This window comes from Alligator sinensis, unplaced genomic scaffold, assembly GCF_000455745.1.
Source record: "Alligator sinensis unplaced genomic scaffold, ASM45574v1 scaffold268_1, whole genome shotgun sequence".
Classification (NCBI taxonomy): Eukaryota; Metazoa; Chordata; order Crocodylia; family Alligatoridae; genus Alligator; species Alligator sinensis.
This window is the reverse complement of record NW_005841853.1, coordinates 445,140-460,529: the sequence shown is the minus strand read 5'-3', so window position 1 is coordinate 460,529 and position 15,390 is coordinate 445,140. Positions and strand designations below refer to the sequence as shown.

Genomic DNA, 15,390 nt, shown 5'->3' with positions numbered 1-15,390 from the left:
CTTGGGATTAAAACAAAAAAAAAACAAACCAGCCTGGATCTGAATATTATACTTATAGTTTTTCTCTGTTATCCTCCGCCAACATATGTCCAGTTTCCTCATCTATAAAATGCGGATTAAGATACTGATCCTACCATGGCCTGAGAGTATGGACAGGTTTAAATTGAATGTGTGTGAAGTGCTTTGAGATCTTTTGACTAAAGGTTTTGAAATTGCTAAGCATTAACGTGTATTATTTTCACTCTGAATTACCTTGGACAATCCAAGGCAGCTGGAAGGTGGTTGCTGAGAAACCCGGGGACAAGGCAATTTTACTAATGGGGAAGAGCATTCGGTGCAAAACAAGTTGAGGTGCATTGGTAGAGCGATGTGGAGGTCACACTCTGCCTATGCATGCTTTAGGTCCTTGTAAATTCCATAAAACAAGGGGAAATCAAACTCAGATTATATCAAACAATAGAGGCCTTTCTACAGACCTGTTTCTCCCTAGTGATGGTAGCAATGTCCTTCCCAGAGGCAGTGCTGCAAGACAGGGCTTTCTGCTTAACCATCTGAAATAGCTTGGTGGAAGAGGCTAACGGTTCATGGGAAAGGATGAAAAGGCCTTGCCATGCACTGAGCTTAGCAGCATGGAAAATATTTAGTTACTAGATGGAAGACTCAAAAGATCATATGTTATTGTTATACTTTTTCTATGATCAAGGTCTTTCATTGCCATACAAGAAAGCACCAGGAACAAGAATTGTCTTATCACAGGCTTTGCTTCACATGCACAAACAGAAGCAATGATAAAAACAAGGCATAGAAACCTTGGTGAGGATCTCTGGAAATCATGCCAAAAGTGTTTTCACCTCCCAGCAGTGTTTTCACAGTGGTTTTCACCTCCCAGCCATCAGGCGCAAGCAGTGAGTGACTGGGCCCCTCCGCCAATCAGAGCTGGTGGGAGGATGGGCGCAGGAGGAACTCCAAGATTGAAGAAGCCATAGCGCACTTCTGGCACAAATAATGGAGATCCTTAGCAATATTGGCATCTTCATTTAAACAACACATTTAGTAGTTGAAGACTGTTATCAAATGGCCCCTTAGCCCTCTGTGCTTCCTACTAAATTGTCCCAGTTTCTTCCAACCTTTCTTCATGCATCTTGCTTCCCAGATATCTAGTCATTTCCATTGTTTTCCTCTGGATTCTCTGCAGCTTGTCCATGTTTTTCTTGAAGTGTGCTGAGCAGAACTGGACATAGTCCTCTTGGTGATACCTCCCCATTTCTCGGAACTTGCATACAATATTCTTGTTAATAAAGTCCAGTACGCTGTTCACTTTTTTGTATCACTATTACACCATTGACTCAATCCAGCTTACTACCTGCTATAACACGCAGGCTCTCATCTGCAGTACTTCAGCCTAGCCAGTTGTTCCCTATTTTGTATTTGAGCATTTGATTGTTCTTTCCTCAGTGTGGTACTTTGCCTTTGTCCTTACTGAATTTCATCCAATTTATTTCAGAGCATTCTTCCAATGTATCAAGATCATTTTGAATCCTGATCCTGTGCTCTGTCTTTTACCCCTCCCATCTTGGCATCACACAAGTTCACTACAGACCAGTTTCTAGTCTACCTGAAGGGCACATAAATGGATTTAGGCACCTAAATACAATCTTACTGCACCCACCTTTAATCCCTGAAAAACAGTTACTGCACAAGGTGGGTGGTCTTTCTCTTCTCTTCTTTTCTCTGACACAGTTTAAAGGTAAGATGATGGTGTGTTGCAAAAGTAAATGCAGTACTGGATTTTCAGGGTTTGAACAGGGTGGAGCAGAATTGCACTTAGGCAACTCAGGGCGCAGACAGAAGTGCAGCTCCCTGCCATAACTGAGAACGCTTTGCAGGGAGTCAAAGGCAACAATCCCCCAGACCAAACACAATACAAGTTCACTGTTGGATCCAGGGGAGGGGAATCTAGCGCCTGGCTGCCAGCCTGCAGCTGGTTTCCCCTAGCAGTGGCCCCACCTCCCTACCAGCCCCCACTGTTTTAAGAATGGGAGGGAGGAAAGGGGGCAGAGGGAGCTCTACGGGTTCCCCAGCTGGTGCTGGAGGGTGGGGTGGGTGTATTGGAGCCCCCGCCTCCCCCCCAACATCAGAGGAGCTCCAATATACCTGCTCTACCCCCAGAAGGGCCCTAAAAACCCACCAGATCAAACTCCCTCAGCTCCTTTCCCCCCTCCCATTCTGAAAACAGCAACAGGCTGGGAAGCAGCACGGACAGAAGTAATAGATGCTCTGCTTTGAAACATCATCATCTGAACCCTCATGCAATGAGGGGTCAGATTTTCACCTTATTGGCCATTTTTTAAGTACTCTGCAGTAATGCACTTGTGTTTGGTCATGGCTATAAACTGTTTTCTGTGGCCAGATCAGGTGAAAATTGGCACTTCTGGCTGCACCCTAAGTCATTTAAATGCCTATTTGGTGAAATGGAATCTGGCCATAAATGTACATTCAAAAATGCTTTATACTTGTATATTGCTATACTATCATTATCTATTGCCAGCTGCTTTTTTTTAATCAGTAGCTCAGTAAACCAAAATATCTGGCAATTTTATACTCTTGTATATGAATTACAGATTAGCTCTGTAATTCATGTTGTGCAGTGCAGTTCATGTCAAAATGCAGCAATGTCCTCTCTCCTCTCCTCCGAGTTCTAGAGCTTCCAAGTGAGGACATTTTATTAAGCAAAGGCTGTAGAATATCACTTCTCTGTCAAGTGTTAGTTACACAAATTATCCTACTATCAAAAGGTATAATTTATACAGTAGAGGCCTCTTAATTGACACAGACCTCAGTGGTACCAAGAAGTTGCCACTTGAGCAATTGTCCTGATTATTACTCTCATTGTTAGAATCTGCATAAGAGGTAGTAAAGAACTTTTTCAGGTCATCATCTTTATCCTCCTTTGTCAATGTAGGATTATTCTCTTTCTAGTGGCTCTCCATCTTTAAATTGCTCATGTGATAGGGTTTGTGACACTTCCCTTGGTGAAGACAGTTGCACAGTCTAACCCATTTCATTGTTAATTTTTCCTGACCTTAACCATAAAGTGCTCTTTGATTAATGTCATCACCTTTTTCAATGTATGTATTCCCTTTATTACCATGCTGAATAACTCCTCTCTCCTATTCCTTGCATTTACAGTCCTCAAACACTTTAAGGATCTCACTTCCCCTTTACCCAAAGTTTTGGTAAGGCAGTCATCACAACATAAATCTTAATAAGTAGCTAGTCATTTTGTGTGCTTTTGGCATTCATGGATTTAGTAAGAGATGCATTATAGCAACTTGATTTTAAGAGGCCCTGTTCAGATATTATTCAGTACTTAAGATTACTAGTTACCGTATTGTCTCACGTATAATACACCCCCTAAATAAGATATGCACTGTGTTTTGGAAGGCAAAGTTTAATTTTTTTTTCAAGGATTGTGGCCTAGAACTGGCTCTTTCATAGAGAGGATATGTTGCAAGATGGCTGCCATCTTTTCTCTGATTGAGCAAGTAGGAGGGATAGAGTCGAGTGTTATCACTGTCACAGCTACTGTCAAGTTGGCAGCAGTTTTTGGCTGCTCATTTGGCTGCTCAGCCAAAAACTGTTGCCAGCTGTGAAGGGGTTAACACTGGACTCCACCCCTCCTACGTGCTGTCCCAGAGAGAAGTTGGCAGGCCTCTAGCAGCACAGTGACTCCATGTTTCTATTTTGAGCAAAGAAAAATTAGCCTCCATAGTTAAGACACACTCCCCCTATGCTGATATTTTTGGGGAGGAAAGGTGCATGTGGTGTGCACATAAATATGGTACTTATGAAAAAATGGCTTGATTTTCAGCGCTGTTGGGCACCTGCAACTCACTGACTTAAGTTGTAGTTGTAGATGATCAGCTGTTATGAAAATCAAGCTGTTAGTTCTTTTAATCGTTTTAGTTACCAGTCTCTAAATTCTTCCCAACCTATTGCCCTTAACCTTGCTAAAGGACCTATAAGTCAATTCAGGGAGAAAAGGACCTTTTTATGTCATGAACTGCTGTAAAAATATATAATAAAATGCGTAACTGAAATAGTTTAAGCTCCATGAAACTTGGCTAGCTACCCGAAGAGGGAAGGGAAAAGAAGGGAGAAGACAAGTGTTGTGAAAGACTGCATCACAGGAATTCATGGTGTTAACCACCAATTAATAGATGTAAAATGCATATCATGGGCATTTTAATGTAGACTGGGTGCACCGGACAACAGTATGGAGCCCTTGCCCCAAATTTCTTCTTTAGCAGTCATCCTGGTGATTCTAGGTAGTGTGCCCATTTTACAGGGTGGAGAATAGTGGGGTTTTTGGTGGTTGTTCTTCATAGTTTCATAGTTTCAGGGTCGGAAGGGACCTAATAGATCTTCTAGCCCGACCCCCCGCCAGGGCGGGAGAACAACCCAAAAACACAAACAAAACCACTCACCCTAAAAACAAAAACGGGACTCAAATGAGTCCAGCCAGGTAAGTATCCAGCCTCTTCTTAAAGATCCCCAGGGTAGGGGCCAGCACCACCTCCCTTGGAAGTTGGTTCCAGCTCCTAGCCGCCCTGACTGTGAAGTAGTTTTTTCGGATGTCCAATCTGTACCTCCTCTCCATCAACTTGTGCCCATTATTCCTTGTTATGCCAGCAGGGGCTAGGGGAAACAGCGTCTCCCCCAAACCCTTCTGGTTCCCCCTAGTGAGTTTATAGACGGTCACCAGGTCCCCCCTCAGCCTTCTCTTGTGGAGGCTGAATAGGTTCAAGTCCCGCAGTCTCTCACTGTAGGGTCTGCCCTGTTGTCCCCGGATCATGCGGGTGGCCCTCCTCTGGACCCTCTCCATGTTGTCCACATCCCTCCTGAAATGGGGCGCACAGAACTGGACACAATACTCCAGCTGCGGCCTGACCAGCGTCACATAGAGGGGGAGGATCACCTCCCTGGCTCTACTCGAGATTCTTGGTATTGTTTTACTGCCAGGGGGCTTGTCTACACATGCATTTACGCTGACTTAAATTTACCGCTCAGTAAGCGGGAATAGGATGGTGTCTACATGTGGAGGCATTAACACACATTAACACTGTGTGTGGACTGACTTGAGACTAAAGTTAGTCTCAAATCAGTCCATACACACAGTGTTACTGCACAGTAAGGCATCTACATGTGCATTATTATGCAGTAACCAATCGGGTGTAAATTTGATACCTGGATGATGCAGGTATCAAATTTATGCTCAAGTCAGCATATGTCACCATATTTACTGAGCAGTATGGGCGTGTATGTGTAGGTGCACACCCGTACTTTGCAGTCATTTCAGTTACTGCGCAGTAAATGTGCATGGGTAGATGCACTCAGTGAGAAGGAAAGGAGCAGAAGTGCCAAAGACCAAATAGTTGGCTTTATCCTCCAGAACATACACAATTCACTTGACAGTGGAAGAGACTGCCATGTATTCTCAATCCAGGACAGTAACAGGAATGAGAAAAGAGCCCTGCCTCTCTGACTGTTCAGTTTTGTGGGCCATCTTCCTGCAGTGAGCAACCGGGTGGAGGGTGTGTTGCTGTAGCGATGTTTTGTTTGGGACTGTGGATGACTAAAGTTGCCGATTAGTTTTGTATAAGGCACCAAACACCCTGGATATAATGGTAATGTCTAGTTGCTCATGACTCTGATCAAATGTGAATTGTGCATCCCAGCAGTCACTGGCTGAGTCAATCGAATCATCCAGAACAACTCTCCCAAGTTTGTTTTCCTGAGAGAAAAACTAACCTGTACAGAAGTTCAGCCAGAGAAGCAAAGTCTGCAGTGTGGACCGCGGGCTGCCAGAAATCCCTAGAGAGCCCAGAGAGCTTTGCAGGCTTTATTTCAAGTGAATGGAGGCAGGGATTGGCAGGCTCAGGGAGGGTGCGGGTGGGGTCTGTGCCATTCACAGAAGAGTCCTCCACCCTTTCCCCTCCCCGGTGCTGTGGTGGAGCCCAGCTAAGGCTGGGCTGGAAGTATTATGCTTCTATACTTCCCTGCACCAAGTGCTGCAGAGTGATTCAGGCAGGGACCAAGCCAGGAACAAAACTTGGGTAGTTGTTGGGCCTGTTTTACACCAGACCATCCTGTTTTTAAACCCTTTGACACTTGTCCATTTCTAAATGAGGTACGGCCTACAGAAAGTCCTGTTTTTTCAGTTCATTCGTGGAAAAACACGTCAATCACTTGTCCTTGTGATTTTGTTAGCTGTGCCTAGAGGCAGGGCTGGACACAGCCAGGAGGAGCAGGCTTCAGAGCCAAACAGGGAGGGAGGGAGGGAGCCTTTTTGTGGTGGCCCTGCCCCTTGATGCTGATTGGCCAAGGGGCCCAGGTGGCCCCACTCCTCGCTGCTGATTGGCCAAGGAGGCAGTGGCCCTCCCAATACCCAATATCCTGTATTCTGGGGATGGGTCAGTGGGCACCCTAGGCAGAACATGCCCCTTAAGTGCTACAGGGGTGGAGGTTGTAGCCATGTTGGTCTAAGGACATAGGCAGACAAGGTTCCTTGGGTGAATCTGATATCTTTTATTAAACCAACCCAACAATTTGGGTTGGTCTAATAAAAGATATCAGATTCACCCAAGGAACCTTGTCTGTCTGTGCTACAAAGCATTTGGGGGGGTGTTCTGCTCCCCGCTTGGCTGAGCCTGACACATGCTGTGTGAGAGGGGAGGAGAGTGAAGCAAATCACGTTGGGGTTGCAGAGATCAGCTCTTCATCGGCTGTCTGTACAGAAGTTTTGTCCCTGGAGAACCACTTCACTTAGGTTGTTCCCAAGTTATTTTCCTCCCACTTTTACTTTGGGAGAAAAAGGATGAACTTCTATATGCTTGTGGTTTTTCTGGAGAGAGTAGGAACTCTCCCTGGAGAAACTAAACGCCTGTCCAAGCCCACTGTCTCCTATCCTGAGAGCCACCAGTCACTTACTGAGATTCCAGTCAAGTGGACCGATTCCATTCAGTCCTTTGACTTCCCTGGGTACTCTTCAAGGACTGACCGGAGCCACTGTTGGACTGAATAATGTCAATGCGCTAGCAGATCCTGTAAACAGTTGAGCTTTTATTGCTGTTGGGAACAGCCTTCCCTAATTATGACTCTAGGAAAACTATCCATTGTAAACAAATGATATTATTTTTTAATGCACATGGAAACCAGCGGATCGAGTCGATCAAGTGCCGTGCTAGCACTCGAGTCGATTCCAGCGCTCGGCCTTTCAGGTACCTCGACATAATTGACGGCAGAGGTAGGCATGCCGAAACAGAAGTCAGGGCAGAATGTCAGAGGCACAAAGCTTACCGTACTTGCCAGGAGCAGGTTGCATGCAAATCAGTCTGGTCGTCCAACCATCGTGCTAAAGTGATCTCTACCAAAGTGGTGTTTCTTTGTTCTGAGTTCCATCTGGTGAAGTGCTGAATTGCATGCACTGCCGTCGTTGTCGGTGTCATATAATGCCAACTACTTTTGGAAAGCACTAATGAACAAGTGCAATTTCTTTTCTCTATTGTTGGGTTTTTTGTAAAGTTGCTCAAATGCTCTCAGGTATGGCGGCCCTGAATGGAGGACTCGGCGCCACAGGCTTGACGAATGGTACAGCCGGCACAATGGACGCCCTCACCCAGGCCTACTCAGGAATTCAGCAGTATGCTGCAGCGGCACTGCCAACATTGTACAGTCAGAGCTTGTTACAGCAACAAAGTGCTGCAGGCAGCCAGAAGGAAGGTGAGACAACAAAGCAAACATCTCAAGTAGCAGATTATTGTTCCATTGCTTAATATAGCAAATATATCAAAGTAACTTCGGCCCATTTAACTTGGTTTGGTTTGGGCTTTTATTTCCATAGATGGGGTTTTTTTTCCAAAAACTGGATTAGCCTAACCACTGATTTTTCTTTTCCTTTTTCTTTGTTCTCACATTTTATTTTATGTTTTAGTTTAATTTTGACAGTGCAACCTTGAGAATGTGTCTTACTTTCCCCTATTTATTAATATAAATGGACTCACTGGTGAGTCATAATAGACATCCATAACAAGAATAATGTTTAAAGCGTGTGTGCTGTTGTTGCTAGGAGTAACACAGAGGGGAAAAGGGTGGAGTAGGTGAATTTCCTCTCTTCTGGTTTCTGTGTGCTGCGATCATGTCGCTTCTCTTATTTAAGTTAGTTTCCAAGTTAATGACAAGATCCATCGTTACACTGAGTGGTTATTTGCTTAGTTGTGGATCTTGCGAGGAAGCAAACAAGTGATTGATTGCCCCCTCCCTGTGCCAATAGAGCAAAATAAACCTCAGGAAGTTAACACCAAAAATAAATTAATACTAATGGCAAGATCTTTAGTGAAATGAGGCGCTGCTTCTCTCTCTTTGCAGATACCTTGAGGTTTTGGGGAGGGTTGTATTTAGGATTTTTTTTTTTCTCCTCCTTCCTAACTTCAAGTAAATACTACAAGGGTGGGAAAGTTTTATACGGCTTCTAAGAAAGTTTTTGTTGCCATTACAGTTCTTGCCAGGGATGAGCTTCAGAAATAAGCTATTTTACGGCCATCCAAAGATTAACCACCCTTAAAATTCTCTTGCATTATTTTAAGAGAACACCTTCCAGGTGACACGGAGACCCCCAAGCTAGGGTACAGGGACATAAAACATTAGATTATTGAAACTGAAAAGATTTCTTAATAAATGTATATTTGTCCATTTCTTTGCTATCTGCTGCTCACTTTCACATGTCACTCAGTTTGGATGATGGTGAAAAAAACTCACGTGAGAGGCTTTTTCTGTTTTTCCAAATGGTTTTTGTTGGTTTTAAGTTCATGAAGTGTTTTTAACACTAGCAGGTTGTGTTAATTTAGCCTGCAGGGCAATGCCCCTTTAAAGCTGTAGCCTTTATCATCTACGTTTTGGTTTTTTTCCAGTTGGTACATTTTAAGTGCACATTTCATTTTTGAGTTCTGCTGCCTTCATTTTATGTGTTAGCATCTGACTCCTAATGGAATAGCTAGGTGTCTTAAATAGGAAAGGGGGAGAGCCATAGACCAGAGGCGAATACTGCATTAAACGTTAATGCTGAAATTTGGAAAACTGCGTTATTCATATTTAGCGCCCTACCAAATTTGTGATGTCACAATTTTCATGAAAGCCACAAATTCGGTTGGTCTCTGTGAAAAAGCGTGGGGACCATGAAAAGGCGCGAAATCGGCAAGCGAGCAGGGGGGAAGAAAAAAAATGGAGCTGCAAAACAGAAAACTGCAAGAAGCCCTGGCATCCTGAAGCCGGGGGCAGGGAGAGAAAGAGAGAGAGGGAGGGGGAAGGGGAGAGGAAGCAAATCAGAGACAGACCCTGACATGGGCTCAGTCCATGAGCCATTCAAGGGCCAGCCTGGGAGTTTGCAAAGCAGCCTGACCTCCCCCTTCTTTTTTTCACTTTGATTTTGGTGGGGGGGGGATTGCATTGCATTGCAAATGCCCAGCCTGGCATTGCCTGCCTGCCTGCCCACCGGGGCACCCGTGTGTTTCAGTGGCTTTGTGTGAGGAGCTGCCTCCTTTCCTGGCATGTGATCAAGTCCATGGAAACCATTAACCGCATCCTAGACTACTTGCTAACGCATCAATTAATGGCTTCCACAAGCTTAATCCCCTAATCAAGCCCATGGAAGCCATTAATTGATGCATTATTAAGCAGTCTATTACGCAGTTAATGGCTTCCACGAGCTTCATCAAGCCCGCAGAAGCCATTAACCTCATCCTAGACCACTTAATAATGTGTCAAGAGATTAAGCCCGTGTAAGCCATTAATTGACGCATTAGCAAGTCCCAGTTTGGGGCCATCTGTCAATCTCTGAGGAGGGGCAAGACTTCTGGGGCTCCTCAGCCAATCACAGTCGTGGGGGGGAGGGGGGCCACCACACTGCACCACAGAAATGGCACCGGGCGCTCAGACGGCAAAAACCAGACATCAGTCACCCTGATTTAGGTAGGTCTCTAAGCATATTTCTGTAGATCTAGGTTCAGTCTGTTTAGCTTGGTCCATTAAAAGGACATCTTATTTTTGGTCAGAAGAAACTTCTTCTGGCTTCCTTCCTTCCTGCCATTTGGGTTATTTTTTTTCATTTTGTTTGGTTTTCTACCCTATTTCTCTTTTTCCTTTCCAACGTATGCACCCCTTTTGATCAGGCGGTGGGAGGGCAGGTAGTCCAGTTCCTCTAATGGGAACACCAGCGTGGCTCTATGAATCCGCTGCAGGAGGTATTGCAGAAGTATTGAGATTGTACTTTCTTCTCCTTCCCTAGGCAGTAACCAAGCACATCACATTTAGGTCACATTTAGTTTGCCGGCCATCAAACTAGAGAATATCCATATAGACCACCCCAGAGCCTGTCTGCACCAGAACCAAGTAGCATCTTAGTTTTCCATGGATACAGTGGATCAATGATCCTGTTTTGGGGGCTGATAATGGTAGGCTGGAGCTGTGGAAAAAATATTTCAAGTGGCTCACAAACAGTCAGTTGAAAGGGAAATATTTTTGTTCAAAATCAAGTAAAAAAAAAAAAAAAAAAAAAAAAAAAGCCTTTGAATGCCTTTGTTCAAAACTTGAAAATGTTTTGAGAATCCCAAAGTTTTCACAAAACATTTGAGTTTCACAAGAACTGCATTTGTTGTCGCTTGTTAAAAGAACGGTTCAGGGATTTTTTTAGGGTTTTGTAAATATATTTGACGGCATTTCCTGCCTCGAGATAAGAGTTTTTCCAACTGTCATTTCCCTTCTTTCTTTCTTTCTTTCTTTCTTTTGTTAAAAGAATCCATGTATCTGGGAAGTAACTACATATTCACTCTCAGGAGTTCTTATTTTTATCTTCTCTCAATGATTTCCATGGCAAATCAGTTTGCAAATCAGAAGGCGTTTTGTGCCCTGACTCCCATCCCCCAGAAGCCTGTGCTACAGACTTAAACCTGAGATCTTCAGAAACTAAACCCGGCTCTTCGTAGCTCTTACATTAATCTCTACAAACAAAATTTAGCTGACACAATAGTTGAGGATGTGGGAGGCAGCACAGCACACAGCTATACAACTTGAAGAGCTGAAGAGAGCAGATATTGGAAGAAGCTGCCACTTTCATGCAGTCTTTTCTCTCCCGTTTAAGACACTTATGCAAATTTAAGGAGGAGACTACACTTCGCCTTCTCCTTTGGCAGCAATGCTGAGTAAAGAACATAGACAAGGGCAGCTCTTCTATAAAGGACCTGCCTTTCAACTCTACTTTGACTACTTTATGCAGTTGGTTACTTCCAAATGTTTGCAACTGAAATGTTTTTGCCCGTCACCCCCTTAGAAATATTGTCAAGAAAGCTGGATAAAATATAAAACCCCTAATAAACATTTTCATGCTGTGCTTGTTTCTCTAAAGGTCCAGAAGGGGCAAACCTCTTTATTTACCATCTCCCCCAGGAGTTTGGAGACCAAGACATTCTGCAGATGTTCATGCCTTTCGGAAATGTTATCTCTGCTAAAGTCTTCATTGACAAACAGACTAATCTGAGCAAGTGCTTTGGTATGCAAAACTTTAATCAATCCATGCGCGGTAGACGGAGAAGCGGTTGGAATGAAAAATTAATGGCAACGTGAAAAATGTCAAACTGGAACCTCGTTCCCAAAGCAGTGGCTTTGAATCCTCAAATGTAGGGGGGAAAAAAGCACAGATAAACCAATTCAAACTAAAAACTACATTGAGGGGGTGGGGGGGAGATATCTTCCAATCTAACATCTACATTGGATGTGTCAGGAATACACAACTAATTACACCTTATGTGGAGGAATGTCATTCCCTATACTGTTAAGCTGCCTTATTATGGATACTTAATTATCCTCTCTCGTATAGCTGAATCTCTGTAAAACTCTGTGTTTAACCCATTACTTTTACATTACAGGAAATCCTTTCCTTTGGGTTAAGTGCAAGATGCTGCCATTAGTGTCTGTATCATTTACACAGATGTAGCACAGAACACTTGACAGATAATTGCTGTCTATAGATGCAGCTACGAGAAGTACAAGTAGGGTGCACTGTATCAGGCAGTGTGCTGCTAAGCTAGGGCAGAGGAATCGGTGTCAAGTTTCCTAGAGAGTCTTTGACCTGCAAGGAAATTAGACTGCCAAGGTTGAGAATAGCAAGTGTTTGGGCAATATTTAGACCCATGGGTAAGTTTTAGAGCTGATCAGATGCATGCCAGTCCCTTGACGATGTAAATTTACTGGCCTAATGCTTTGATATACTTTATTGCAAACTGCAAGTAAATAACCATTTCTCATCAGCACTGGGCTAATAGTTCTTGTATGAAGTAAAGCACTTAATCAGGGGCTGTGATGAAAACATGTTTACAAGTAACACCAGTCTATAAAAGTCATCCCTATTATATTGCAACCTCTAAGTGCAGCAACCCATACCCCAACCAAAGGAAAGCTGCTCTTTGTTAGATGATCAGTAACCAATCCAAAAATCCAGTGCACTGGCAATGGTATCATTCACATCTCATCATCCTAAATCTTTTTTCTTATTTCTAAAGGGCTCCCATAAACCATAGCCCATGTGTTTGTTTGCTTGCCTTAGATGTACTTTTTAAATTATGGGTTTTGGTAAAATACATCCAAGAGTAATTCAGGAATGCTTGTTGTGCTTTACAGTCACAGCCTTTCAAATTGGTTTAATCTAAGCAGAAATAAGGCACTTACTCTGAAGGATGACACGTGATGTTATTCAGAAATAGTTACATGCTTTAAATTCAAACCCTATATTAACCCAAATCAACATGCAAGTCTTGATAAGTCCTTAGTTAGTTAGCTCTGGGAGGACCAGAAAGTACTATTTTATGTTACTCCAAGCCCAGACCTTCATTTTCCAAGGTCCTTCTTGAGGTGTCATGTTCAAACTTCATAAAAATTAAATATCATAAATTAAATATAATAAAAATATCAGGGACAAAGAACAGGAGATTTATGAAAATGTCCGCTTCCATGGCTGTAGTGAAAATGGAAATAGCGCAACTAATGGAAATAAAAATGTTGTCTTCAGACGCATTTGATCTATTCAAGGAGTGTGAGGGTAGCAAAATAATTTTGACCAAAGCCTTTGGGAATCATGACACCAGGTCAAATCAAGCCATGTTAATCAACAGCATGGTACTTGCAATGACAGCTCAACAAAGTCAAAGCAGTGCAATAATTTATATTCAACCCTGCTCCAAAAGAAATATTCCACTCCTTATCAGAAACCATTTGCACTAATAACTATGTCTACCTTAAGAGATGCTCCAAGGATGGAGCAGGTTTGAATATCAACCTTCTCATTAACCACTAGAACAGTTCATGTCAGCTCTCTATACAGCCCCACCCAGGTTATGGGCTTGGGGGCCATGGAAAGGTAGCAATTTTGTCCACAGTGACAGAGATAGGAGGGAAGAAGGTTTTGGACAGAAGAGGAGCTCAGTTTTGACCTTCTTCACTTTAAAGTGCTAACAGAGCTTCTGATGAGATATCAGAGAAATAGGCTAAGCAATATGAGTAGATATAAAGACCCAGGTGAAGAGCAGAGGAGTAAATTTGTGAGCAGAAAGATGATAGTTGGAACCCATGTGGGCAGAAAGATCTACAACAAGGATGAAGAGGGAGGAGAAAGGTTGAAGGAAGATGGAGTCCTGCGAGGAGGAGGCACTATGAGAGGCTAACAACGTGATCACACGATGAGAGGGACAAGCAAAGGACAGAATGAAAATTGAGGACAACATTTTAAGGAGTGCATGTCAAACCACCTCAGAAGTAGTCAGGGAGAATACAGCTAGAGGAGAGGTGCTAAGGTTTGACTAAGAAGAGTTTGACACATTTCATAGTTTTTTAGGGTCGGAAGGGACCTTAGTAGATCATCAAATCCAACCCCCTGCCCTGGGCAGGAAAGAGTACTGGGGTCAGATGACCCCAGCTAGGAGTTTGTCCAATTTCCTCTTAAATACCTCCAAGGGAGGGGACAGCATCACCTCCCTTGGAAGTGTATTCCATATTTTGGCAACCCTCACTGTAAAGATTTTTTTTCCTGATGTCCAGTCTTAATTTGCTGTCCTTCGGTTTGTGGCTATTGTTTCTAGTTACCCCGATGGGGCATCCCCTATCCCTTGCTGTCTCCCCTGATGAATTTGTAGGCAGCCACAAGATCCCCTCTCAGCCTTCTCTTGCAGAGGGTGAAGAGATCCAGGTCCTTCAATCTCTGCTCGTAGGACCTATCCTGCACACCCCTAACTATCTGAGTAGCCTTCTCTGGACCCTCTCAAGGTTATCCACATCCCTCTTGCAGTGCAGTGCCCAAAACTGGATGCAGTACGCCAGCTGCGGCCTGACCAGCACCACATAGACGGGAAGTATCACCTGCCTGGATCTGTTCGTGATGCACCTGCTAATGCACAATAAAGTGCAGTTAGCTTTACTACACGATAAAGTGCGGTTAAGTTTACTTAATAATTGTTTTTCAGCTATTTAAGTTGGTCTAATAAAAGATATCAAATTCTGCACCCAAAGAACCTTGTTAGCTTTACTGATCACTTCATCACACTGACAACTCATGTTCATCTTGGAGTCAACTATGACTCCGAGATCTCTTTCTGCCGCTGAGCTGCTTGGGAAGATGCTTTGGCATAAGCAGTTTCTAGGGAGTGGAAAACACAGAAGTCAAGTTGGAGTGGATCGAGTTGTGGCAGGGGGTGCAGTGAAACCTGAGGCTATGCTTACAAATGGCGTAGCCAACGATAAAAAGATGAACAACAAAAGGAAGACACGGGAGCAGCAAAGGGACATGCAACAGTTTGTCTTTGTCTTTTGAAATGGAGAAACCGTAGCTAGCTGATATTGGAAGCAGCAGGAATGAGACAGCAGTGAGATATTAAGAAGAAAAATAAGAGGGGCAAAATTAGGAGTACATGGAAGTCATGAGAGACGGGATTGTGGGTGGCTTAATAGAGGAGAGGAAGTGAGAAATGTAAGTGTCACTGTCAGAGAGATGGAAGAGGATGCGATGGGCAATCTAATCTAATCTAATCTAATATAGAAGAAATTGTTAAAACAAATTCCAATGGAAAGAAAAGGGCGCTTTTCAGAGCAGATGCATGCATAATACCAGGCTGGAATACAGTAATTAACTGCAGCAGAATCTGAGTGGCAGTTAGGAGAGCTGTACAATTAAGAGTGGGATGCCCAGATAGGAAAATTGAGTGCAGCCCCTAGGATCAGAGAGATTTCAGTCTATTATGAACCAAGTGATTTCAGTCTTGAGGAGGCAAGAATACAAGCCAGCCCAGTCAG

At 43.5% G+C, this 15,390-nt stretch overlaps 1 protein-coding gene across 19 annotated transcripts in view; it reads left to right on the top strand.

The window, feature by feature from the left end:
- The window catches only part of CELF2 (CUGBP Elav-like family member 2), a 490,120-nt gene that overhangs the window by 469,097 nt on the left and 5,633 nt on the right, over positions 1 to 15,390 (top strand). For 14 of the 19 annotated variants that reach the window (XM_025213055.1, XM_025213061.1, XM_025213079.1 and 11 more), the window contains 2 exons: positions 7,585 to 7,782; positions 11,459 to 11,602. In XM_025213055.1, coding sequence (XP_025068840.1) covers positions 7,585 to 7,782; positions 11,459 to 11,602 — 342 coding nt within the window. The remainder of the gene's footprint in view (positions 1 to 7,584; positions 7,783 to 11,458; positions 11,603 to 15,390) is intronic. The other 5 variants (XM_025213084.1, XM_025213072.1, XM_025213107.1 and 2 more) reach the window with 1 other exon arrangement.